At 41.6% G+C, this 27,557-nt stretch overlaps 1 protein-coding gene across 2 annotated transcripts in view; it reads left to right on the forward strand.

Annotated features, from left to right (window-relative positions):
* Positions 1–27,557, forward strand: part of smchd1 (structural maintenance of chromosomes flexible hinge domain containing 1) — a 142,102-nt gene that overhangs the window by 42,538 nt on the left and 72,007 nt on the right. For both annotated transcript variants that reach the window (XR_009815777.1, XM_061965755.2), the window contains exons 18-25: positions 1,410–1,487; positions 1,549–1,668; positions 1,740–1,887; positions 1,960–2,062; positions 2,154–2,226; positions 6,109–6,248; positions 10,609–10,737; positions 10,808–11,032. Coding sequence is in view for 1 of the 2 variants with exons in the window: in XM_061965755.2 (XP_061821739.1) it covers positions 1,410–1,487; positions 1,549–1,668; positions 1,740–1,887; positions 1,960–2,062; positions 2,154–2,226; positions 6,109–6,248; positions 10,609–10,737; positions 10,808–11,032 (1,016 nt within the window). In the remaining variant the exon portion in view is untranslated. The remainder of the gene's footprint in view (positions 1–1,409; positions 1,488–1,548; positions 1,669–1,739; positions 1,888–1,959; positions 2,063–2,153; positions 2,227–6,108; positions 6,249–10,608; positions 10,738–10,807; positions 11,033–27,557) is intronic.

The following is a 27,557-nucleotide window of genomic DNA, read 5'->3' on the forward strand; positions in this document are numbered from 1 at the left end:
AAACAGGGTTTGTAGATCTTGTGAAACGAGGTTGGCCGACCCCGGAAACTAGTTAAGCTGTCTTGGCAATGAAATGGTTTGCCTGCCACTTCCACTCTAATCAACCAACTACGAGCAAATGGCCTTACAAATTTTGAGTATAAATATTTTATCTTATTCAATATGCTTTTTACAATTATTTTAGGTTTGACAGTACCACGTCCGATGAGAGTTTATTGATTTTTAAATATGCCAAAAAATAGCCTGTTTTGTACACTAGTGCCAAATTGAGGTGCACAAGTGTGTTTCTGTATATATATTTTTCAAGCCGTGGCGACCTAAAGTATGGTATTTTGAGAGGTATTTATTGAAGACGGACTAAGTAGGACATCACTGAAGGCCTAGGTGGGAAACGCACGGCCCGCCACTGTGTATATGTATTTTACAATGTTTGCTGCTGATAAAACTCGTACTTTTCACTTTTTTGCCGATATCCGATATTCCGATATTGTCCAACTCTTAATTACCGATACCGATATCAACCGATACCAATATATACAGTCGTGGAATTAGCACATTATTATGCCTAATTTGGACAACCAGGTATGGTGAAGATAAGGTCCTTTTTTAAAAAATTTATAAAATAAGATAAATAAATTAAAAACATTTTCTTGAATAAAAAAGAAAGTAAAACAATATAAAACAGTGACATTGAAACTAGTAATTAATGAAAATGAGTCAAATTAACTGTTAAAGGTTAGTACTATTCGTGGACCAGCAGCACGTACAATCATGTGTGCTTACGGACTGTATCCCTTGCAGACTGTATTGATATATATTGATATATAATGTAGGAACCAGAATATTAATAACAGAAAGAAACAACCCTTTTGTGTGAATGAGTGTGAATGGGGGAGGGAGGTTTTTTGGGTTGGTGCACTAATTGTAAGTGTATCTTGTGTTTTTTATGTTGATTTAATAAAAAAAAAAATTTTTTTTTTTTTTTTTTAAACGATACCGATAATTAAAAAAACGATACCGATAATTTCTGATATTACATTTTAAAGCATTTATCGGTCGATAATATCGGACCTCTCTACTTTTCACCATAAAATGTGTTCTGTGGTAATATTCTTGGCTTTCTGGAACAAATTAATTGGATTTACATTACTTTTATGGGAAAAGTTGCTTGTATGAGTCGGTTTTTCGCCTGACCTTATGAAATGGATTACCAAGAAAAACGAGGTACAACTGTAATGGAACACGGTTTAATCTGTTTCTATTTGTGGAGACTTCATAAATAATTTGGTAGTAGTCTGATTAAAATTGCGTGTAGGCGCTTAATCAATCATTAAGAATTCTGTCCATGGTGCAGATTGTTCATCAGCAGAATGGTGTACAGTATTGTAACATCTACATTTTACACACAGATCCGAAAGGAGATCGAGTGCTGGCTTCGTATGTTTGCCAGTATTCTCAGCAGTGGGGATTCTGGTTCAAAGAAATACGTAGGTATCATCTTTTTCAGTTACTTAATTTTGACAAATAATTTGTATATATCCTCCTCAGACAATCTCTCGGATTTGGGGAAGTACACTCTGTGCCTTAACACGGTATCAGGTGAAAATAACTCCACCAACTTTGGAGGAAACACTCTTCCAAGTTACACACTCAAGTTCACAATCAAAGGTAAGAGGAAAAAAAACGTAAATACGCAATTCTCCAAAACACTTTATTGTTGGATTTTGTGCTCTCCCTAGAGGGGCCAGCTGTGAGTTTCAAAGTTGTGGATTGTGAAGACTCCAAAGTTTACGTTGGAGAGCCCTTTGACATTGTTCTGCAGCTAAAAGATGCCTATGATAATCCAGCGAAACCACCTCCTGATCTCAAACCTGTGCTTGCTTGCAGGTGACGTTTGGTGTTTTTCTCCTTTTTGTTAAAATTCATTACACAAAGTAATGTCTCTCCATTTACTCGTAGTGCTCTGCAACTGAGATACGACTCAGTGGACTTGAGTAGGACCACATTCGTCATCAGAGCTGTTCAAGCCTTCGGAAAAATTCAGACCCCCCACCAATATAAGGTTGATCTCTCATTTGGACAAAGTATACCTACGGTATTATTATTACTATCTTTATCTATCACACTTAACAGCCTGTCATAACAATTTGCAGACATCTGAACTGAAAGTGACCCTGCCTGGCCTTGAAGAAGATTCACAGACTTTCAAGTATCATCTTCTTCCTGGTAGTTGATGCATTTTTACTCCCATTTAGACTTTAAATGCACTGCTCCAAAAGTGGTAGAATGGGAATGTCAACAAGTAGATCCCACTCTGTCTGCATTTGTTTTTTGTCAATTATAGTTGATAGATTTAAAGGGGAACTGCACTTTTTTTGGAATTTTGCCTATTGTTCACAATTAGGGATAAATGCGTTAAAATGTAATATCGGAAATTATCGGTATCGTTTTTTTAATTATCGGTATCGGTTTTTTTGTTTTTTTAAAAATTAATTCAACATAAAAAACACAAGATACACTTACAATTAGTGCACCAACCCCCCAAAAAAATCCTCCCCCATTTACACTCATTCATACAAAAGGGTTGTTTTTTTCTGTTATTAATATTCTGGTTCCTACATTATATATCAATATATATCAATACAGTCTGCAAGGGATACAGTCCGTAAGCACACATGATTGTGCGTGCTGCTGGTCCACTAATAGTACTAACCTTTAACAGTTAATTTGACTCATTTTCATTAAGTACTAGTTTCTATGTAACTGTTTTTATATTGTTTTACTTTCTTTTTTATTCAAGAAAATGTTATTTATCTTATTTTATTAAATTTTTTTAAAAGTACCTTATCTTCACCATACCTGGTTGTCAAAATTAGGCATAATAATGTGTTAATTCCACGACTGCATATATCGGTTGATATCGGTATCGGTAATTAAAGAGTTGGACAATATCGGATATCGGCAAAAAGCCATTATCGGACATCCCTATTCACAATCATTATGAGAGACAAAAACGCATCTTTTTTTTATTTTTATTTTATTACAATTTTAAAGATGATAAACGCTTGAAAGATGCGACTAATGGGAGTCATCGTTGTAGCCTTTAAAGCTCTCTAAAACAACTTTAAAACGTCAACGTTTTATGTATATACTGTATGTATAATGTACACGATAATAACAATATGTTATATGTTCAATATTTACCGTATTTTGATCATTTGAATAATTTCTGGGACTGATTTCTTCTGCGCATTGATTTCTGTTTGCATAGCAACGCACTTCTGACTTCTAGCCACATGTGTGTTCCTACTCCCGGAACCAAACACAAGTGTGTGTTCTAATCATGGCAGACTTGATAACAGACAACAAAGAGGACTATTTTTGGACAAATGAGCATTTACTACCTTATACTTCTGAAGCTAAATATACTGCTGCTTATACAAACCCCGTTTCCATATGAGTTGGGAAATTGTGTTAGATGTAAATAGAAACGGAATACAATGATTTGCAAATCCTTTTCAACCCATATTCAGTTGAATGCACTACAAAGACAAGATATTTGATGTTCAAACTCATAAACTTTATTTTTTTTTGCAAATAATAATTCACTTAGAATTTCATGGCTGCAACAAGTGCCAAAGTAGTTGGGAAAGGGCATGTTCACCACTATGTTACATGGCCTTTCCTTTTAACAACACTCAGTAAACGTTTGGGAACTGAGGAGACACATTTTTTAAGCTTCTCGGGTGGAATTCTTTCCCATTCTTGCTTGATGTACAGCTTAAGTTGTTCAACAAACCGGGGGTCTCCGTTGTGGTATTTTAGGCTTCATAATGCGCCACACATTTTCAATGGGAGACAGGTCTGGACTACAGGCAGGCCAGTCTCGTACCCGCACTCTTTTACTATGAAGCTATGTTGATGTAACACGTGGCTTGGCATTGTCTTGCTGAAATAAGCAGGGGCGTCCATGGTAACGTTGCTTGGATGGCAACATATGTTGCTCCAAAACCTGTATGTACCTTTCAGCATTAATGGCGCCTTCACAGATGTGTAAGTTATCCATGTCTTGGGCACTAATACACCCCCATACCATCACAGATGCTGGCTTTTCCACTTTGCGCCTATAACAATCCGGATGGTTCTTTTCCTCTTTAGTCCGGAGGACACGACGTCCACAGTTTCCAAAAACAATTTGAAATGTGGACTCGTCAGACCACAGAACACTTTTCCACTTTGTATCAGTCCATTTTAGATGAGCTCAGGCCCAGCGAAGCCGACTGCGTTTCTGGGTGTTGTTGATAAACGGTTTTCGCCTTGCATAGGAGAATTTTAACTTGCAGTTACAGATGTAGCGACCTGAAGTGTTCCTGAGCCCATGTGGTGATATCCTTTACACACTGATGTCGCTTGTTGATGCAGTACAGCCTGAGGGATCGAAGGTCACGGGCTTAGCTGCTTACGTGCAGTGATTTCTCCAGATTCTCTGAACCCTTTGATGATATTACGGACCGTAGATGGTGAAATCCCTAAATTCCTTGCAATAGCCGGTGGAGAAAGGTTTTTCTTAAACTGTTCAACAATTTGCTCACGCATTTGTTGACAAAGTGGTGACCCTCGCCCCATCCTTGTTTGTGAATGACTGAGCATTTCATGGAATCTACTTTTATACCCAATCATGGCACCCACCTGTTCCAAATAAGTTTTTGATGAGCATTCCTCAACTTTATCAGTATTTATTGCCACCTTTCCCAACGTCTTTGTCACGTGTTGCTGGCATCAAATTCTAAAGTTAATGATTATTTGAAAAAAAAAAAAAAAAAAAGTTTATCAGTTTGAACATCAAATATGTTGTTTTTGTAGCATATTCAACTGAATATGGGTTGAAAATGATTTGCAAATCGTTGTATTCCGTTTATATTTACATCTAACACAATTCCCCAACTTATATGGAAACGGGGTTTGTAGAAGAGAGCACGAAGAGGGATGAGATGTTGGAGCAGACAGAAGCCGGGAGAGGGGGATGAAAGCGATTTTGACGCTATAAATATGGAGCTTGGAGACAAGCTATTTCGACATAAATGGATTGCTCACCCAAAATCTACAGAAAACGTCCCCGGCCAGCTGGACCAGACAAACAACTGTCCATCGAGTGCGTCACTTTAATATCGATCATGATACATGTATGACGTCATGCGTGTTAGTACAACTACATACGCTGTCTGGCTAGCTGTGTACAAACAAAACATGAAATGTGGGCTAATACTTTACAGATACTGTAATACTGTAAGTTTGTGTTTTTCAGTCAGTACAGATTGGTGTCGTATCGCAGTGTTGTGCATTACAGACTCAAACGGGTTTCCTGTTGTTGTAGAAGCTAGCTTATCTCTTGCCGTAGTTAGCTTTTACGGCTAATAGCGAAGCACGCCGATGTGTTACTACGATTAAAAAAAAAAAAGATCCTCAGTGTTCGCTCTTGAAATAACAATGTCGATACAGCTTGGTTATTACACAGGTTACAGAACATAAATGAAGTATTGTTGACAGTTTTTGAATGCATTTTGAAAGTGATTCAGAGGTAGAATTGATTGTTCCCATTAGCTGCATTGCTAGCCACCTAGAACGAGACGATTTTTTACATGTTAGAAGGCGAAAGGAATAAAAAAACATTGTCTCTTGTAATGATTGTGAACAATAGGCAAGATAAAAAAATTTTTAAAAAAAGTGCAGTTCCCCTTTAAGATAAAGATGAATGAAAGTATTTTTGAGTACAGCGGTACCTCGGTTTTCGTCAGCAACCTTCAAAGGTCAGACGAAGACTGAATTGTACAAAAAGTCATTAGATTCCTTTGTTTGAGCACAAGCTCAATTTGTTACTGTACGCACAATGTTTGTTTGGCCGAATGATAACCGAGGAGGTACACAACAAATACTAGGGTCAATTTTCTGCAACGATTTATGGAAAAACTGAATCACTCAAAAGGTGGGGTGTACCAAAACTGATATACCGCTGTATTTGATAACAGCTTAAAAAGTTATGTTTACATATAATAATGACCCAGTTTAAGAAGTACAATGATTAGTCCAGCAATTAATGTTGTGTTTCAGGCAAACCACATTCCCTCCGTGTGATGCCAGAAGATGAGGTTGTTGCAATTGAGAATGGAAAGCCTGTCAGGTTTAGTGTTGAAGTTTGTGACGTGTCCGGAAACATCACCGCTCGCCCCAAACACATTGTTCACTGCCAGGTAACTTTCCTACTCGCTGTGACAAAGTAGTAGTTTCTTTCTGTCGTTGCTATCCAGGCAGTGACGTGCGGTGAGGCACTGACTTCATCACAGTCAGATTTACAAACATATGAACCCTAAAGAGTATCTTATTCACCATTTGATTGGCAGCAGTTAACAGGTTATGTTTAAAAGCTCATACCAGCATTCTTCCCTGCTTGGCACTCAGCATCAAGGCTTGGAATTGGGGGTTAAATCACCAAAAATGATTCCCGAGCGTGGCGCCGCTGCTGCCCACTGCTCCCCTCACCTCCCAGGGGGTGATCAAGGGGATGGGTCAAATGCAGACGACAAATTTCATTACACCTAGTGTGTGTGTGACAATCATTGGTACTTTAACTTAACTTTAACTTTACACATACAAACTATAGCACACAAAAAAGCACATTTAATAAAAAAAACCTTATTATGGTCTTACCTTTACTTATAAATTAAGTCCATGCGCCGCAACTAAAGCCCTCACTTAAACTTTCCACGTGCAAGATTGAATCTATTTAAAAAAGTGTAACCGAGGGTTTATAAATGTCGTCTATACTGTATGAAACTACAATATAACAAACACGGAGGCTCCAGTTTACACGAGGACCACTTTATTTACCTTCTTTCAAAAACCTCCGCAACGTGTCATCACTTCCGCTCTTAGCGCCTTCAAAATAAGAGCTCAAGGCATATACTGTATAACAGCGCATAACAGGAACTTAACATCACAAAAAGGAAAGCCCATAAAAATAGGTTACAAAAGTTATCTAATAAGAAGCCAAAAATTGCAAAAACAATAATGTTCGTGTTGGAGGAGTTGTGAATTAGGTACACCTGCAGTCTGCAGGTGTACCTAATGTTGTGGCCCTGCAGTCATTCACAACTCCTCCAACACGAACATTATTGTTTTTGCACTTTTTGGCTTCTTATGAAATAACTTTTTTAAATAGATTCAATCTTGCACGTGGAAAGTTTAAGTGTGGGCTTTAGTTGATATAACAATTCTACGGCGGGGGTGCAGGAGGCGGGATTACTGGAGCCTCAGCCAGTGCGTCTTTTGCAGCCGTTTTATGATCGCTCAGCACAAGAAATACGTTACACACATACAGTTGTTGACAAAATACACTGTACATTATATACCTCAGCTAACTAAACTATGGAAATGTATAATATAATTCATATAGCAATACGGTCTCACTGCACAGCAGGCCAGCAGTTAGCCGAGTCCGGAATCCATGTTGAGGCACTGAGTGACATGCCTCAACTGGCTGCTGTTCACCGCACCGTCTCTTCTCAGTATTTGAACGGCAAATGTGAAAATTCAGCGATTTTGAATAAAAAATCATCTAAAACTGGTGAAGTTAAATGGAAAATAACTTTATAGTATAATCACTGGATACATATAACAATTTAATTATTTTTTTTTCTTTTTACATTTTTTTTCTTTCCATGATGGCAGGTGAGGCCCCGCCATCATGGAAAGAAGGCCCCGCAGGTGAGGCCCTGCCTCACCTGCCTCTAGTGACTGCACGTCACTGTATCCAGGCTATTCCACTCCATTCCCAGTAATGAACAGCAGCAAATGTGTGCCCAGAGGTTTTCTTACTGTGCCCGTTGGCTACAACACAAGATGTTTATAAAGTGGGAAACAGTCCTCATTCTGCACAAACAGTGATCAAAACTTAACTTCTCACATAATTCACGTTTTGGTGTTGTTCCCCCTCTCTGAAAGTTTTGCTAATTCATGCATGCCAGCAATGTTCCCTCTAATTTTTCATGTGTGTGAGCAAACGCAAAAACTCCCTGAGCATTCAGTGGAGCCCATGTGAGCAACATCAGTCGTGCACACTGTGGCTACACCAGCAGCACACCTGTCCCAAACCTGACTAAATAACAAGTTCAATTTCCATCCATCCATCCATTTTCTACCGCTTGTCCCTTTCGTGGTCGCGGGGGGTGCTGGAACCTATCTCAGCTGCATTCGGGTGGAAGGCGGTGTACACCCTGGACAAGTCCCCACCTCATCGCAGGGCCAACACAGATAGACAGACAACATTCTCTTATTATTATAATCAAATGACAGCAGTCATTTCCATGAGGTTATTTTATAAAATAAGTGTTTAGGCCCACTTACAATGACACTAACAAAAAATATTGTTTTTCATGAACTGTGTACCGTATTTTTCGGACAAAAAGTCGCAGTTTTTTTCATGGTTTGGCCGGGCTCCAGTGCGACTTATATATGTTTTTTTCCTTCTTTATTATGCATTTTCAGCAGGTGCGACTTATACTCAGGTGCGACTTATACTCCGGAAAATACGGTACTTGTATTGTTTGTTTGGGTGGAGGTCCTGCTTTGGAAATAATTTGTACCCCTTTCAGACATTGCATTTAGTTCCCATTAAAACATTCACATGTTGCACAATGAGATGTAAGCAGGGGATCATGTGTACATTCCTGCAACTTCCTGTTTGTAAAAAAAAATTTTTTTATTAGTATGTATTTAATATACTAACAGCATTTAATGATTAATATTTATAAATTAAGATTCCTAATAAATGACACTAGAATAAGCACACATTTGATTGGTAAATCATAGTGTAACGACCTGGAATGACACTTTATGTGTGGTGTTGGAGTTGTCCGACTTTTTGTGTGGCTGTAAACGCATCACTGGCTAAGTGCCATATGTGCATGTGTTGGCGCACGTGAGAAAGAGCGAGCGGCTGCTGTTGATATAACAAAGTTGCTTTTGGTCTGGGTTGTACTGCAGAAAATGACCAGTTTTGCTAGATATAATTTTTTTTACTAATGTTTTGGTGATGTGTTTATGGCCGACAATAAAGAGTTTTGCTCAGTAAAGTGATGGATGGAATTCATGTCCTCAAAGCGTCTCGACAGACGTTACATTATTTGAACAATAATAACGAAAACTGTTTTCTCTGTCGTGTCCGTGTGTCGAAAATTGTTATGCGCTTATTTTTAGGGCCCGCAATGGCCCATTGCAAAAGGAGTCCTTATGCAATGGGACATAAGGACCTATTGAATTTCTAAGGTTTTATTATTCTTTCTTTTTTTCTTTCTTTCTTTCTTCTTCCGCCGCCTCTTTCAGCACTAATTTGACCCACTTAACATGCTTCAAAACTCACCATATTTGACCCACATATCAGGACCTGCGAAAATTGTCTTAATAAAAAAACCGAACCTCGAATATCAAAATTGCGCTCTAGCGCCCCCTAGGAAAAAAAAAAACTAGACTGCCTGTAACTCCCACTAGGAAGGTCGGAAAAACATGAAACAAAATCCTCTATGTAGGTCTGACTTAGACCTAGTTCTCATAATTGTACATCCTCGGGCTAAAATCAACAGGAAGTTGGCAATTCCCCCTTCAAGACAAAAAAGTACTAAAAACAGTCACTTTTGCCTCTTTGCGCTGTAATTTGACCCCCTTAACATGCTTCAAAACTCACCCAACTGAACACACACATCAGGACTGGCAAAAAGTGTGATCTAATAAAAAAACCTAACCCCAAATTCAAAAATTGCGCTCTACAGCAATTTTTGAATAAAACGCACAAAAAACTGCTCCTCGGATGAAAAAACTGATAAAACCGCCTGTAACTCCCACTGGAAAGGTCGGAGAGACATGAAACAAAAACCTCAATGTAGGTCTCACTTAGACCTACATTTCATAAATTGACAACCCCCAGCAAAAATCTACAGGAAGTTTGCTATTCCCCCTTCAACACAACATTTTTGTAAAAACCCGTCCCCTTTCTTCAAACATTATCTCCTCTGAGCGCGTTTGTTGTTTCGGCTCCAAACTAACACAGGAGAGAGATTGAACCCTTCTGATTAAAAGTTGGTGAAAGAGTTGTGATACCTGCTCCGGTTTTGATTTTATGACCCTTCAAAGACCCGCTGCACTGATGCTCCTGCGGTGCTGTTTTTTTAAGATGGCTGCTCAAAAGCAGGAAGCACCAACGTGCCCACACAATGCAGACAAGGTAGGTACACTAGACAAAAGTCTTGGGACACTTCAGACTAAAAGTAGACAAAAGTATTGGGACACTTAGGACTAGCACCTGCCAAATACGCGGGCCCGAACAACGCTGCTTGCAGCTTTAATTTTATTTGATTTTGTGCGTGGCATAGATTTGCCGTGCGTAGAGGACGCTTGAGCAGTGCACCTTAGAGGGAACGTTGCATGCCAGGTCTTAAAAATCATCATCCACTTCAAGACTGATCATGCATTTTGTGCAGAACTCTTTATGATTTTCCCTGCTAAACATGGACAAGTATGTGATGAAAGGTGGTAGATTTTCTTGCTTTGGGTTTTTAGGTGGAGTCGCTACCAACGGCAAAGGCTGACTGCAGCAGCACTGGAGCCGGACAGATTGTAACAGAAACCATCGACCTCAAACTAGCTCAGGGACAGTCTCAACATTTGAAAGCTACATTTGAGATACCGGTTGGTAGAAAATGAACCACCTCAATAAGAATTGAACATGACTCATGCCTGTCTTTCTTGCGTTGTCAAGGGTCGACAGGACATATTGCTGGTTGAGAGGGAGATTGTGGTGGTACCAAGCACAAGACTAACACGGATAGAGCTCTGGAAACAAAACGACGGGAACTTTGTTTTAAGAGACAAAGACGAGATCGAATGGCCTGCCGGCGGCCTGCTGGATGATCTGTGCTACAAGCTGTATGACGAGGCTGGAACAGAAGTGCCTCCCACAGCTGAAATAGCCTCCAGTATCAAGGTGTGTATTGTGGGTTATCAGCAGTGTTGGGTTAGTTACTGAAAACCAGTAACTAGTTACAGTTACTAGTTACTTTATTTCAAAAGTAACTCAGTTACTAACTCAGTTACTTACACCAAAAAGTAATGCATTACTGGAGAAAGTAACTATTAGTTACTTTTTTTTTCTTTTTTCTTTTTTAAAGCTCCCATTAATGCCCTTTTAGCCTTCATTTCAGTACTGTAATTGCACTGGAGAATAATACAATCTGTTGATCAACTTGACATGCATTTGGATCACTGAACTCTGCTAAGCAATGTGGTCTACATACAACACACAAGCATATGTTTCAAAGGGCCAATTTATTTCAGGCCAGAACAAATTGACAAAACTATTTTAAATAGCTGCAACATAACATACATAAGTAACAAACAGCATAATAACAACATGTCACAACATAACTGTAAACCTGGCTTCACCCAAGGAAGGCACACATGCCATACACAAAGCCTAACCAGGCTTTTTTTTCTCAAGGAATTCTGAAACAAAATCATGTCTGAAGCCCAGAACACTCTACACATTTCCCCAGTCTTAGTTTAGAGAAAAGGAAAGATTGGCCTGGCCCACTAGGATCCCTCTTTATGTTTGTGAACATTATAGTCTATACATTTAGAGTGATGTGATAATCAAACACTCTAGAAGTCTAGAATGAAAGAGTATTTAAAGGGGAACATTATCACACTTTCAGAAGGGTTAAAACCATTAAAAATCAGTTCCCAGTGGCTTATTTTATTTTTCAAAGTTTTTTTTCAAAATTTTACCCATCACGCAATATCCCTAAAAAAAAGCTTCAAAGTGCCTGATTTTAACCATCGTTATAAACACCCGTCCATTTTCCTGTGACGTCCCATAGTGATGCCAACACAAACAAACATGGCGCATAGAACAGCAAGCTATAGCGACATTAGCTCGGATTCAGACTCGGATTTCAGCGGCTTAAGCAATTCAACAAATTACGCATGTATTGAAACGGATGGTTGTAGTGTGGAGGCAGGTAGCGAAAATGAAATTGAAGAAGAAACTGAAGCTATTGAGCCATATCAGTTTGAACCGTATGCAAGCGAAACCGACGAAAACGACACGACAGCCAGCGACACGGGAGAAAGCGAGGACGAATTAGGCGATCGCCTTCTAACCAACGATTGGTATGTGTTTGTTTGGCATTAAAGGAAACTAACAACTATGAACTAGGTTTACAGCATATGAAATACATTTGGCAACAACATGCACTTTAAGAGTGCAGACAGCCCAATTTTCATCAATTAATATATTCTGTAGACATACCCTCATCCGCTATCTTTTCCTGAAAGCTGATCTGTCCAGTTTTGGAGTTGATGTCAGCAGGCCAGGGAAGCTGGGTCGGTTTTCTTCTCTTGATCATCTTCGGTGGCATAAGGGACGCTGTGAGCCAAGACATCCAGGGGGTTTAGCTCGCTCGTCTGCGGGAACAAACTGCCGCCATTGCTTGCCGTGCTACCGAGGTCCTTTGTCCCTGAATTGCTCACACACTCCGGCAGATTCAATGGGTGTCTGGCGGCAGATTTCTTTGACTTTATCGTTGGAAATGCATCTACTTTGAGTGTCGAAGGATATCCACACATTCTTGCCATCTCTGTCGTAGCATAGCTTTCGTCGGTAAAGTATGTGGAACAAATGTCCAATTTCTTGCCACTTTCGCATCTTTGGGCCACTGGTGCAACTTGAATCCATCCCTGTTCGTGTTGTTACACCCTCCGACAACACACCGACGAGGCATGATGTCTCCAAGGTACGGAAAACAGTCGAAAAAACGGAAAATAACAGAGCTGATTTGACTAGGTGTTTGTAATGTGTTTGAGAAAATGGCGGATTGTTTCCCGATGTGACGTCACGTTGTGACGTCATCGCTCCGAGAGCGAATAATAGAAAGGCGTTTAATTCGCCACAATTCACCCATTTAGAGTTCGGAAATCGGTTAAAAAAATGTATGGTCTTTTTTCTGCAACATCAAGGTATATATTGACGCTTACATAGGTCTGGTGATAATGTTCCCCTTTAAGAGAATTGACAGAGTGTGTACCTTCAGTGCTGAATGATGAGCAGAGGCAGAGTTAATCCTTAAGTGGCGGTGGTGGAGGGGAAGTGGCATCGGAGTCTGTGTCTCTCTTTACTAGCTTCGTCGAAGCATGTGGCTTTTGTAGCTGTTTCAGCAGATTTGAATTGTGGTTTTGGGCAGTAGATAGGATCTTTGATCCAAGACCCAACTTACAATTAACTAAAATGTTCTTTTCTTTGTGCTCGACAAAAGAAAAGTAGTGAGAATATCTACATGTTAAACTCGAATGCAGCTCCGTCATGATCAGACACGCCGCTCTTCCCACCCAGACACACACAGAGCGCGCGTCTCTCTTCTCCGGCTTGTGACACAAGAAGAATCAGAAGGACGACACTGCAGCGCTCCAAAAAAAACACACTCAGATTTTCTGTTTCTAACCGATACTACATAAAAAATAACGTAAAATTAAAGCTGCAAGCAGCGATGGACGGGACCGACTTTGACGGCACATAAAATCCAAACCGGAGCAGTAATTAAAACTCTTTCGTCAACTTTTAATCAAAAGGGTTCAATCTCTCTCCTGTGCTAGTTTGAAGCCGACATGACAAACGCGCTCAGAGGAGATCATTTTTGAAAAAAGGTGACCGGTTTTTACAAAACTTTTGTTTTGAAGGGGGAATTGCAAACTTCCTGTAGATTTTTGCTGGGGGATGTCAATTTATGTAAGACCTACATAGAGGTTTTTGTTTCATGTCTCTATGACATTCCTAATGGAAGTTACAGGCAGTTTGTCTGTGTTTTCTTCCTAGGGGGCGCTAGAGCACAATTTTGAGTTTTGGGATTTGATTTTTTATTAGATCGCAATTTTTGCCAGTCCTGATGTGTGTGTTAAATTTGGTGAGTTTTGAAGCATGTTAAGGGGGTCAAATTACAGCTCAAAGAGGCAAAAGTGACTGTTTTTACTAAACTTTTGTTTTGAAGGGGTAATTGACAACTTCCTGTTGATTTTTGCTGAAGGATGTCAATGTGTGAAATCTAGGTCTATGTCAGACCTACATAGAGGTTTTTGTTTCATGTCTCTATGACATTCCTACTGGGAGTTAGAGGCAGTTTTGTCTGTATTTTCTTCCTAGGGGGCGCTAGAGCGCAATTTTGAGTTTTGGGGCTAGGTTTTTTGATTAGATCGCAATTTTTGCCAGTCCTGATGTGTGTGTCAAATTTGGTGAGTTTTGAAGCATGTTAAGGGGGTCAAATTACAGCTCAAAGAGGCGGCGGAATAATAATAATAAACCTTACAATTACAATAGGGTCCTCTGTCCCAAAGGGACATTGCGGTCCCTAATAATGCAGTAACGCATCATGTAGTAACGGTAACTGAGTTACTGAATATAAAAAAATAACACGTTAGATTGCTAGTTACCGCCGAAACTAACGGCGTTACAGTAACGCGTTACTTTGTAATGCGTTAGTCCCAACACTGGTTATCAGATCTTCCATTCTTCAGAATTTGCTGATGCAAAGCTGTTAAACACAGACTTTATTCACAATGAGAAGGTATCAGAACAAGTTGGCTGCTTTGTGAGAAAGAAAGCTAAGTCAATATAGTGCTTCTGTGTTGTACTCTTATATGATGTCATCGTCTTTACGCCAGCCTCCATCGAAAAGTCCTTCCCGTCCACGTAAGGGCCTGTTATTTATTCCGGGGGTGCGTCCTATCTTGTCTGGGACTGAGGTTCTGTATTGTAGCGTGTTATTAATGGCCTTTAGTTGAAGATGTCAAGAAATGCTGGCACTCTGTATGCATACTTAGTCAACAGCCATACATGTCACACTAAGGTACAAACAATGCCAACACTGTCATAAACATGTGCCGTATAGTGATACCTTACTAAACAACAATGACAAACACATTTCGGGAGAATATTTACACCGCAACACAACATAAACACTACAGAACAAATTCCCAGAATTCCCTCCAGCACCAACTCTTCTGGTACGCTACAATATGTTACCATACAGTATACAGTATGTGTATCAACTAGAGATGTCCGATAATACCGGCCTGCCGTTATTATCGGCCGATAAATGCGTTAAAATGTAATATCGGAAATTATTGGTATCGGTTTTTTTATTATCGGTATCGTTTTTTTTTTAGTTTTTTTTTTTATTAAATCAACATAAAAAACACAAGATACACTTACAATTAGTGCACCAACCCAAAAAACCTCCCTCCCCCATTTACACTCATTCACACAAAAGGGTTGTTTCTTTCTGTTATTAATATTCTGGTTCCTACATTATATATCAATATATATCAATACAGTCTGCAAGGGATACAGTCCGTAAGCACACATGATTGTGTTGCTGCTGGTCCACTAATAGTACTAACCTTTAACAGTTAATTTTACTCATTTTCATTAATTACTCGTTTCTATGTAACTGTTTTTATATTGTTTTACTTTCTTTTGTATTCAAGAAAATGTTTTTAATTTATTTATCTTATTTTATAAAAAAATTTTAAAAGTACCTTATCTTCACCATACCTGGTTGTCAAAATTAGGCATAATAATGTGTTAATTCCACAACTGTATATATCGGTTGATATCGGTATCGGTAATTAAAGAGTTGGACAATATCGGAATATCGGATATCGGCAAAAAGCCATTATCGGACATCCCTAGTATCAACCTTAATCGGTATTGGACGATTTCTGTGAAAAAGTACACGATCAACCTTTGCTGATTAATGCCTTGAAATCCGGATCACAAATAATCTCTAACCATAACCAAAAGCCAATCCCCTCTGGCTGACATATTTTATTTTTGGTACCTTGGCCGACCGAGGCAGCTAGCTCCTAATTATGTGTCTCCATACACAGTTTGGAGCCGCTTCCCTAAGGTGGTAATTAGAGATGTCCGATAATATAGGACTGCCGATATTGTCGGCCGATAAATGCTTTAAAATGTAATATCGGAAATTATCGGTATCTGTTTCAAAATTATCAGTATCGGTTTCAAAAAGTACAATTTATGACTTTTTAAAACAGCGCTGTGTACACGGACATAGGGAGAAGTACAGAGCGCCAATAAACCTTAAAGGCACTGCGTTTGCGTGCCGGCCCAATCACATAATATCTACGGCTTTTCACACACACAACAAAAATGACAAACACATTTCGGGAGAACATCCGCACCGTAACACAACATAAACACAACAGAACAAATACCCAGAACCCCTTGCAGCACTAACTCTTCCGGTACGCTACAATATACACCCCCCCCCCCCCCCCCCCCACACACACACACACACACCACCACCACCACCTCAACCCCGCCCACCTCAACCTCCTCATGCTTTCTCAGGTAGAACATGTCCCAAATTCCAAGCTGCTGTTTTGAGGCATGTTAAAAAAGATAATGCACTTTGTGACTTCAATAATAAATATGGCAGTGCCATGTTGGCATTTTTTCCCATAACTTGAGTTGATTTATTTTGGAAAACCTTGTTACATTGTTTAATGCATCCAGCGGGGCCATCCATCTTCTTCCGCTTATCCGAGGTCGGGTCGCGGGGGCAACAGCCTAAGCAGGGAAGCCCAGACTTCCCCCTCCCCAGCCACTTCGTCCAGCTCTTCCCGGGGGATCCCGAGGCGTTCCCAGGCCAGCCGGGAGACATAGTCTTCCCAACGTGTCCTGGGTCTTCCCCGTGGCCTTCTACTGGTCGGACGTGCCCTAAACACCTCCCTAGGGAGGCGCTCGGGTGGCATCCTGACCAGATTCCCGAACCACCTCATCTGGCTCCTCTCGATGTGGAGGAGCAGCGGCTCTACTTTGAGTTCCTCCCGGATGGCAGAGCTTCTCACCCTATCTCTAAGGGAGAGCCCCGCCACCCGGCGGAGGAAACTCATTTCGGCCGCTTGTACCCGTGATCTTGTCCTTTCGGTCATAACCCAAAGCTCATGACCATAGGTGAGGATGGGAACGTAGATCGACCGGTAAATTGAGAGCTTTGCCTTCCGGCTCAGCTCCTTCTTCACCACATTGGATCGATACAGCGTCCGCATTACTGAAGACGCCACACCGATCCGCCTGTCGATCTCACAATCCACTCTTCCCTCACTCGTGAACAAGACTCCGGGGTACTTGAACTCCTCTACTTGGGGCAGGGTCTCCTCCGCAACCCGGAGATGGCACTCCACCCTTTTCCGGGCGAGAACTATGGACTCGGACTTGGAGGTGCTGATTCTCATCCCGGTCGCTTCACACTCAGCTGCGAACCGATCCAGTGAGAGCTGAAGATCCTGGCCAGATGAAGCCATCAGGACCACATCATCTGCATAAAGCAGAGACCTAATCCTGCAGCCACCAAACCAGATCCCCTCAACGCCTTGACTGCGCCTAGAAATTCTGTCCATAAAAGTTATGAACAGAATCGGTGACAAAGGGCAGCCTTGGCGGAGTCCAACCCTCACTGGAAACGAGTCCGACTTACTGCCGGCAATGCGTACCAAGCTCTGACACTGATCGTACAGGGAGCGGACCGCCACAATAAGACAGTCCGATACCCCATACTCTCTGAGCACTCCCCACAGGACCTCCCGAGGGACACGGTCGAATGTCTTCTCCAAGTCCACAAAGCACATGTAGACTGGTTGGGCAAACTCTCATGCACCCTCAAGGACCCTGCCGAGAGTATAGAGCTGGTCCACAGTTCCACGACCAGGACGAAAACCACACTGTTCCTCCTGAATCCGAGGTTCGACTATCCGGCGTAGCCTCCTCTCCAGTACACCTGAATAGACCTTACCTAGCAGGGCATCACAACAAAATTAGGCATAATAATGTGTTAATTCCACAAGTGTATATAATGGTATCGGTAATTAAGAGTTGGACAATATCGGAATATCTCATATCGGCAAAAAAGCCATTATCGGACATCTCTAGTAGTAATCATCACCTCCATTGCAGCATTTAAATATCTTAAATTAGTATCTTAAGTACCCCCCGCGACCCCAAAGGGAATAAGCGGTAGAAAATGGATGGATGGATGGATAGTATCTTAAGTATTGTTATCTCTGAAAAATCAGTTAAAACATGTTACACAGTGAGTACGAGTAAGCTAGGAGCAGGCATGCTAATCGCTAAACTAGCTACCTAAACAAACTTTAAACAACACAAGAAACCTAAGGAAGTCTATATGGAACCGCGTAACAGCAGAAAGTCAGCAGATATTAACAGTAAATTAACTTGTAGATTAATACGAGTCTAGAGAGTATAATAAAACTGGTGTGCTTCGTTTGTGTGTACTTTGTACCAGTGTCTATTCCAGAGATAGTATCAGTATATGATCGATACTAGAGTGATTAGATCAATAATAATAATAAAGGATTACATTGTTATGGCGCTTTTTTTCTAGTGACTCAAAGAGTGAGCAATATTGCATCGATATTTAAAATTTTCCAAAATCAATGTTTTGTCGTTTTTGTTCATGTTTACAAACTCGGAATAATTCCCTGGACACAAAGGGAAAAACTAAAGGATTTAAAAGAGTAGTTGATGGTAGTTTTTCATTTTGTTTAGTTATTGTGTACAAATGACTTAGCTTTGCTCAAACAATATTATGTATTAAAGGGGAACATTATCAGCAGACCTATGTAAGCGTCAATATATACCTTGATGTTGCAGAAAAAAACCCATATATTTTTTTAACCGATTTCCGAACTCTAAATGGGTGAATTTTGGCGAATTAAACGCCTTTCTAGTATTCGCTCTCGGAGTGATGACGTCACAACGTGACGTCACATTGGGGAGCAATCCGCCATTTTCTCAAACACCGAGTCAAATCAGCTCTGTTATTTTCCGTTTTTTCGACTGTTTTCCGTACCTTGGAGACATCATGCCTCGTCGGTGTGTTGTCGGAGGGTGTAACAACACGAACAGGGACGGATTCAAGTTGCACCAGTGGCCCAAAGATGCGAAAGTGGCAAGAAATTGGACGTTTGTTCCGCACACTTTACCGACGAAAGCTATGCTACGACAGAGATGGCAAGAATGTGTGGATATCCTGCGACACTCAAAGCAGATGCATTTCCAACGATAAAGTCAAAGAAATCTGCCGCCAGACCCCCATTGAATCTGCCGGAGTGTGTGAGCAATTCAGGGACAAAGGACCTCGGTAGCACGGCAAGCAATGGCGGCAGTTTGTTCCCGCAGACGAGCGAGCAAAACCCCCTGCATGTCTTGGCTCACACCGTCCCGAAGATGATCAAGAGAAGAATATGGACCCAAGCTTCCCTGGCCTGCTGACATGAGGGTATGTCTACAGAATATATTAATTGATGAAAATTGGGCTGTCTGCACTCTCAAAGTGCATGTTGTTGCCAAATGTATTTCATATGCTGTAAACCTAGTTCATAGTTGTTAGTTTCCTTTAATGCCAAACAAACACATACCAATCGTTGGTTAGAAGGCGATCGCCGAATTTGTCCTCGCTTTCTCCCGTGTGGCTGGCTGTCGTGTGGTTTTCGTCGGTTTCGCTTGCATACGGTTCAAACCGATATGGCTCAATAGCTTCAGTTTCTTCTTCAATTTCGTTTTTGCTACCTGCCTCCACACTACAACCATCCGTTTCAATACATGCGTAATCTGTAGAATCTCTTCAGCCGCTGAAATATGAGTCTGAATCCGAGCTAATGTCGCTATAGCTTGCTGTTCTATGCGCCATGTTTGTTTGTGTTGGCATCACTGTGTGACGTCACAGGAAAATGGACGGGTGTATATAACGATGGTTAAAATCAGGCACTTTGAAGCTTTTTTTAGGGATATTGCGTGATGGGTAAAAATTTTTAAAAAACTTTGAAAAATAAAGTACCGGTAAGCCACTGGGAACTGATTTTTAATGGTTTTAACCCTTCTGAAATTGTGATAATGTTCCCCTTTAAAGAAGAAGGAACTTGTTTAAATATTGATACAGTTGTACTGTTAAAAGCACTCACTATAATTACATTAAAAAAAATTCACAATCAGTACACGTGATCTGTGTCAATCGTGTCACTCATGGATGATTGTATCAAAATCGAAAGCATAAAGCCCTAATCAGAACATCCCTATCGTACTTTATGATCTGACCAGAATGATAGACCACTGTTAACATGATCCTAGCCTTGCATTATTATTAAGAACATTTGGTTTGATGGACTCAAACATTTTAGATGAAAGAGACATATCATGGAATGATATTTGGAAAAATGCCAATAAGCCCTTTAGAAGCATTAAAAATAAGCTGACTCAATTTAAGATATTGAATAGATTATATTTTACATCTTCTCAGCTGTTTAAAATTGGGTCAGTAGATAGCAAGTTATGTATGAAATGTCGGGCAGCTGAGGGAACTCTTGTTCATTTATTGTGGGAATGTCAGAGAATAAAAGAGTTATGTTTGAAAACAACAAAAGAAGCAATCACATTGGGGCGGTATAGCTCGGTTGGTAGAGTGTCCGTGCCATCAATCTGAGGGTTGCAGGTTCGATCCCCGCTTCCGCCATCCAAGTCACTGCCGTTGTGTCCTTGGGCAAGACACTTTACTCACCTGCTCCCAGTACCACCCACACTGGTTTAAATGTAACTTAGATATTGGGTTTTCACTATGTAAAGCGCTTTGAGTCACTAGAGAAAAGCGCTATATAAATATAATTCACTTCACTTCACTTCACATTCCTAAATATAAACATCCCAATGACACTGCAAACTTGTATTCTTGGGGATTTGCATCAATTCAGTAACTTGTCCTTAAACGAGTTAAAATGTACATACTTGCCAACCTTGAGATCTCCGATTTCGGGAGGTGGGGGCGGGGGGCGTGGTCGGAGGTGGGGCGGGGGCGTGGTTGGGGGGGCATGGTTGGGGGCGATGTTAAGAGGGGAGGAGTATATTCACAGCTAGAATTCACCAAGTCAAGTATTTCATATATATATATATATATATATATATATAGCTAGAATTCACTGAAAGTCAAGTATTTCTTATATATATGTATATATATATATATATATATAGCTAGAATTCACTGAAAGTCAAGTATTTCTTATATATATATATATATATGTGACGGTCCACAACTGTATGTGGCAAAATGCAGCTCCACACTGCTGTCGCTTCAACATATCACTGGCACCAGGTGGATTATGAATTTATTTTATTACAGTGTCCTGCAAAACAGTGCAAATTGTGAGACGGTGAGTCCACTTGGGTCACGGGATTCTCAGTTAGAAGGCTTCACAGTTCTGATGTTTGACATAATAAAACCACAGTTTCATTTTACAAACATGTTACATTTGAGTGTGATCGTATAGTGTTTAAACCAAATCTTCATACTAATTATCATATTCATTCTCTCAGTTGGTTTCACCTGTACTGATATTGGTATACTTAAATTTACAATAATCCTTTTTTTAATATGCAAAATACACAGTAAATTGACAATCACTACATTTTACAGGATGTCCCTGAACGCACCTCGCATCCAAAATGGCTGCTTCAAACCATGCGGTTGATAAACCAGGCTGCGGCCTAGCCAAGCTACCATTAGCATCATAATAATAGGTGAGGACAGCAATATGAACAACAAAACAATCACAGTGGCATGAAATATAATGTTACCTGCAAAACAGTGCAAATTGTGAGACGGTGAGTCCACTTGGGTCACGGGATTCTCTAAATAACACATCACAATCACCAATTAGTTTACACAGTAAAAGTGTGTTATTGTCTTCAAAATATCACTCTAAGATACAGTTTTGGTCAATACCAATTAGCGAACCTGTTTATGTGTACGTTACAAAGTACTAATCAAAATATAAACAGTCAATATTCACTAATTAGTAATCAATCCCGGACAATGCAAAAACATGTCTCACCAGTTAGAAGGCTTCACAGTTCTGAGCACTTCCCGCAGGTAACCGTACATACCACTTCTCGCCAGCAACAGGCGCTGTTGCAACACTTCATTCATAATTTAATCAAGCATAATGAACGTCTGTTTCTACACCGTTACATACACCCCCCTTAAATTATGCTGAAGTGAAGCAAAACATGAACAGTATCAACGACAAAAAGTAGAAACAGTATGAGAATCTCGGGCAATGATGTACAACGGAAAAGTCAATGTCAGAAATTCTTCCTCAAGAAGTGTGTAGGCACAGGAGGGTACCAAAACCTGTACCTATCACAGACCAGTAGAAATGCCATATACATTTCACATACACATACATCTCTACGCCCAGCAGTGGCGCTACTAGCGTCCAGCATAGCAAATCAATTTTTCATTAATCAATTGTCCTAATACAAGTCAACAATATCACAGTTTGTCCCAAAATCAAATCAAAGAATTACACCCATACTACTGGTGGTACAACAACCCTCTGGAATGACATCTCCCAAATAAGTCTATTGGGTGGCCTAATACTTCTACCACACCTTGTGGAGACTAAGGGTCCCTGAGTGTCTAGCGGGTGTGTGCAGACTACTTCTTCTAACTCAACTTGTAGTGGGGACGAGTTGTCTAGGACAACAGGAATGTCTGTCAAATCTGGTGTGTGAACTACAGGGTCAAGTGAAAGTTCAGTGCATGCGTGACTCATGTGGCTGCTTCCAGATCCGTCAGGGAGCTTGATCGGCAATTCCACAGACTGGCCTTCCATAATGCCATCCATCTGACAGCCTCCATCGAGATGATCATCCTCAATTTCATCATCAGTTCCTGCATCTGCCTGAACCGGTGACTGCATGAGCCATTCCTTAGTCCGTGCTTGAACATCATCCTGATCACACAAAACACTTGTCTGGTTATCGCCACAATCTGTATCCGACTGTGACTCATCAGAAATTGCCTGGGCTTCATCACACCCGGGGAATGTCAGGAAATCAACTGGGAGCAACAAGTTTCGGTGTACTACCTTTTCTTTCCCTGAAGCATCACGAATCCTGTACACATTGATCCTTGATCTCACAGACACAACGTCAAAAGGGGTTGAGTCCCATCGGTCTGCAACTTTCCTCTTCCCTTTTTCACCTCGATTGGCAAGCAGCACTCTGTCACCCACAACTAACTGTGACCCTTTAACCTTGCGGTTGTATAACTTAGCATGACGATCCTGCTCATCAACTGCATGCTGTTTAGCAATCCGTGTGGCCTCGATGAAATCCCTTTTTAGATGGCACACAAACTCACTGTGGCTGACAACGGTGGAGTTCTCCAAGACATGATGGAACATAACGTCGACAGGCAAGCGTGGGACACGACCAAACATCAGGTAAAATGGGGCAAAGCCCGTGGTCTCATGCACTGTACAGTTATAGCAAAACGTCAGAGTCTGGAGCATTTGCGGCCATCTGGACTTGGATTTTGGGGAAAGGGTCCTAATCATACCTCCAAGAGTTCTGTTGAATCTTTCAGTGATACCATTGCCCATTGGATGATATGGAGTCGTGTGGGACTTTTGCACTCCCGCCATCTCAAGAAGATCCTTGATAAGCCTACTCTCAAAGTTAGCTCCCTGGTCCGAATGAATCCTTTTAGGGAATCCATAGATGCAGAAAAACCTGTCCCACAGGCATCGGGCAACTTGCTTTGCTGATTGGTTTCTGCAGGGGAATGCAAGAGCCAACTTTGAGAAATGGTCTGTCACAACAAGGACATCAGTGCATTTATTTACACCTGATTCCGCTGTCCAAAAATCAATACACACTAATTCCATGGGAGCCGAAGTGCGGACGTTCTCAAGAGGTGCACGGGCTTCTGGTTCAGGTGTCTTACCCAAAATGCACCTCTGACAGTTCACAACATGTCTCAAGATATCTTTTTCCATTCCTATCCAGAAAAATCTTTCGCTGGCCAAAGAGAATGTCCTAGAGCGGCCCTGATGACCAGCTGCGTCATGAACGCCATGTAAGACCTGTTTCTTCAGCGAGTCTGGAACGACAAACTGAAAGATTTTCCTGTTCATGAAGCGGTCCTTCTTCACTCGATAGAGAATTCCACCACGAACTTTGAACTTATCCCAGTGTCTCAACAATCTGAGCACACAGCTCGACTCAGTCGTTCTTTCATGTCTTGACGGTCTTTTGTGTCGGTTCACATAGAAGAGAACTCTGCTAACGGTGGGGTCTTGCTGCTGAAGATTTTGTAGTTGACTGTGAGGGACAACAACAGATGAATCTTCTTTGGGCAGCTGTAGTGATGTTGGACTCGTTCCTGGCAGCAAAGAGACACCGCCAGTCCGGTGTGCGTCCAACACTGCGGACACTTCTCCAGCAGCAATTGCACCTCCAACTTGTCCTTCGGTCGATTGGCCTCCTGCAGATCGAACAGCTTGACAGTTGGTGGTCAAACGGAAAGCATGTTGTACAGTATCATTCACAACTCCATTAACTTGATTCAACAATGACAGATATGGCTCCTTTACCAAACGATGACTGACACAGGACTGCACAAAGGGCTCACGACTCAAGGCATCAGCCACTGTATTCTTGGGCCCTGGCACATATTTCAGGTCAAAATCATAAGCTGCCAGTTTTGAAATCCATCTTTGTTCACAGGCATCCAACCTGGGTTTTGTCAAGACATAGGTCAGGGGATTGTTATCAGACCATGCAGTAAAGTGCCTCCCTTTTAGCCAGTGGGAGAACTTTTCACATATGGCCCATTTTAAAGCGAAAAATTCCAGCCTGTGAGCTGGATAGTTCAGCTGGGCTCTTGACAGCGTTTTACTAGCAAATGCGACTGGCTTTGCAACTTCTTCCCCAGCACTGAGCTGGGACAGAACAGCTCCGATGCCATCAAACGAAGCATCTACAGCAAGAATAAAAGGCTTTCCGAAGTCAGGATGAGCCAGTGTTACCCTTTGGGACAAGTCACATTTCAGAGTTTCAAAGGCTTTCTGACACTCGGTTGTCCAGTCCTCTGCTGACAGCTTGACACAACTCGACTGCTTCAATTTAGACTTCATTCCTCGCCTGGCCTTACCAATTGCCTTCTGACCCGAGATGAGCTTAAATAGGGGTCTAGCCTTAATGGAGCAATCCTCAATAAAATGTTGATAATACAACACCATTCCCAAGAAAGATCGAATCTTCTTTTGAGAGGGAGTGACACCATCACTATCCATCAAGTCAGATGCCTGCACTCTGCAAATAGCTTCAACCTTTCCAGGGTCTGTTTGGACTCCTGACTCAGATATAACATGGCCAAGAAATCTCACTGATCTCCTGAGAAAGTGGCACTTCTTTGGCGCTAACTTGAGGTTGTGGTCCTTCAAACGGGAGAAAACCATCTCCAGCCGCTCAAGTGCTATCTGTTCTGTTGGACCAAAGACCATGAGATCGTCAAGGTAGCACAAGAGGCTAGTGAAATTCTCATCCCCGAAAATAGAGAGCATCATCCTCATAAATGTAGCGGGGCTGTTCGAGAGACCCTGTGGCATTCGGTTGTACTCATGAAGGCCAAAGGGGGAGGAAAAGGCGGTGTACTTCTTGTGTCCTTCAAATAGAGGTACATTGTAGAATCCTGACGTGAGGTCCATGGTGGAGAAAAAGACATTTCCTCCAAGTGCGGCAAGAGCATCAGCCTGATGAGGCAGTGGGTGTGCGTCTCTCATTGTCCTCGCATTGAGCCATCTGAAATCAGTGCAGATGCGCAAATTTCCGTCTTTCTTCCAAACAAGAACCAAGGGTGATGCATATTCACTTGTGGATTTCCGAATTATGCCCTTTTCTTCCATCTCACTGAGAGCGGTTCTTAGCTTCTCATAGTAATTTGGTGGCACCCTGCGATAAGGCAGGCGGAAAGGCCTCTCATCCACCAGATGTATCTTGTGCACAAAGTCAGATGCTTCTCCACAGTCCATCTTGTCCCGCGAAAAGATTGTCTTATGTTTCTCGATGAGCTGGAAAAGCCTGTCTCTCCAAAGGTCGGAGACAGCGCAAGCATCCAGATCCAAATCTTGCAGACCAAGCCTGTACAGCGCTGCCTTGATGTCTTCCTTAGACCTTTCTTCTGTAGCAGCAGACATAACTTGGGAGTGAACTTGGATGTGGTCAGGCTGAGACAAATCTTCAACAGCAACACAGGAAAACACATCTGCTAGCTTTGAGTTTTTCTTAAGCAACACAGGCTCACTGGTGGGGTTGATGACTTTCATGGGCAGGTACCGATCACCCCACATTGGTGAAATCACCCTCCCAACTAGAATCTTCCTTGATCTACACCGTGACTGGGTCGGTTCGATCATCACTGTGCTGCCAACTGACAAAGGCGCTGAGGCAGGAAGCTTACCCCAAACAAGGTGTTCACTCATCGGCTGGAGCATGACACATTGCTGAAGCTTCAGCGTGCCAACCTTGTCAGGCACAGTTTCACCCCTCCATTTCTCTGTGTTAGAAAGGAGAGAGAAGAACCGGTGGCAATCTTCATCAATGACGCTGCTAGGCTCTGACATGAGTCGCCAGTAACTCTCAGTCCCTCTCATCAGTTGAAGAATCTTTTTTATGGCATTACTGCCCAGGATCATGTCGTCTGTCTGTCCAGGAACAACAAACATAGGTACAGCCAACTTGCATTCATACACCACTACTTCCACATCATAAACAGCTGAAGGGGTCACTTGATGGCCACCACATCCAATAATGACAACACCATCTGCTGAGTGTCGCTTCATGTTTGGAATGTGCTCCAACAACCGGGCTATAGCACGCTCACTTAATGTGCAACCTGTAGAGCCACTATCAATCATCGCTTTCAGGGGAATACCACCTGATGTGACAGTAGTGTAGAACAAGCTATCAGACTTCTGAATTCTGTGTGTGCCTTGGAAAACAACTGTTCTATCTGGGGGTATGTCGGAACTGAGTGACTCAAACATAGACTCTAAATCATTGGGAAAACTATTGGGAGGGTCATTAACAGGATCTACACCGACCTCCCTCTGGTGTAGATCAATCAGTTTTCCGACTGTGCAGCTGGCGTGAACCTCGCCTGGGCAGGACAATCGCGCCTGGTGTGGTCAGGTGAGTAGCACTGAAAACAGAGTCTATTCCTACGGCAGTGAACAAGTGCAGAGTGAGCCACGTCACCACAAACAGCACAAGGCGAGTTATCCAGACCCACAATTCTGGAGAACTGTGTCTTAGGTGGTCTGGCCGCAGGGTTACGGGCTTGAGCAGACCGCTCCAGCAAAATCTTTTCCAACATAACTATGACACGTTCAAAGGCATTCGAGTCTGTACCCTTAGCTGTGTTAGCCTCTTGAGTGTCAGAATGACCAACTGCAGTGTGAAGCATATCAACATTGTTCACATACACACGTTCATTGGCCTTCCTACTCATCACAGCAGCATCCTTTGAGCAAAACTCTGTATGATATTCATCCAGCACAGCCTGGACTTCCACAGCCGACCA

Source organism: Nerophis lumbriciformis, linkage group LG07 (genome assembly GCF_033978685.3).
Source record: "Nerophis lumbriciformis linkage group LG07, RoL_Nlum_v2.1, whole genome shotgun sequence".
Taxonomy (NCBI): Eukaryota; Metazoa; Chordata; class Actinopteri; order Syngnathiformes; family Syngnathidae; genus Nerophis; species Nerophis lumbriciformis.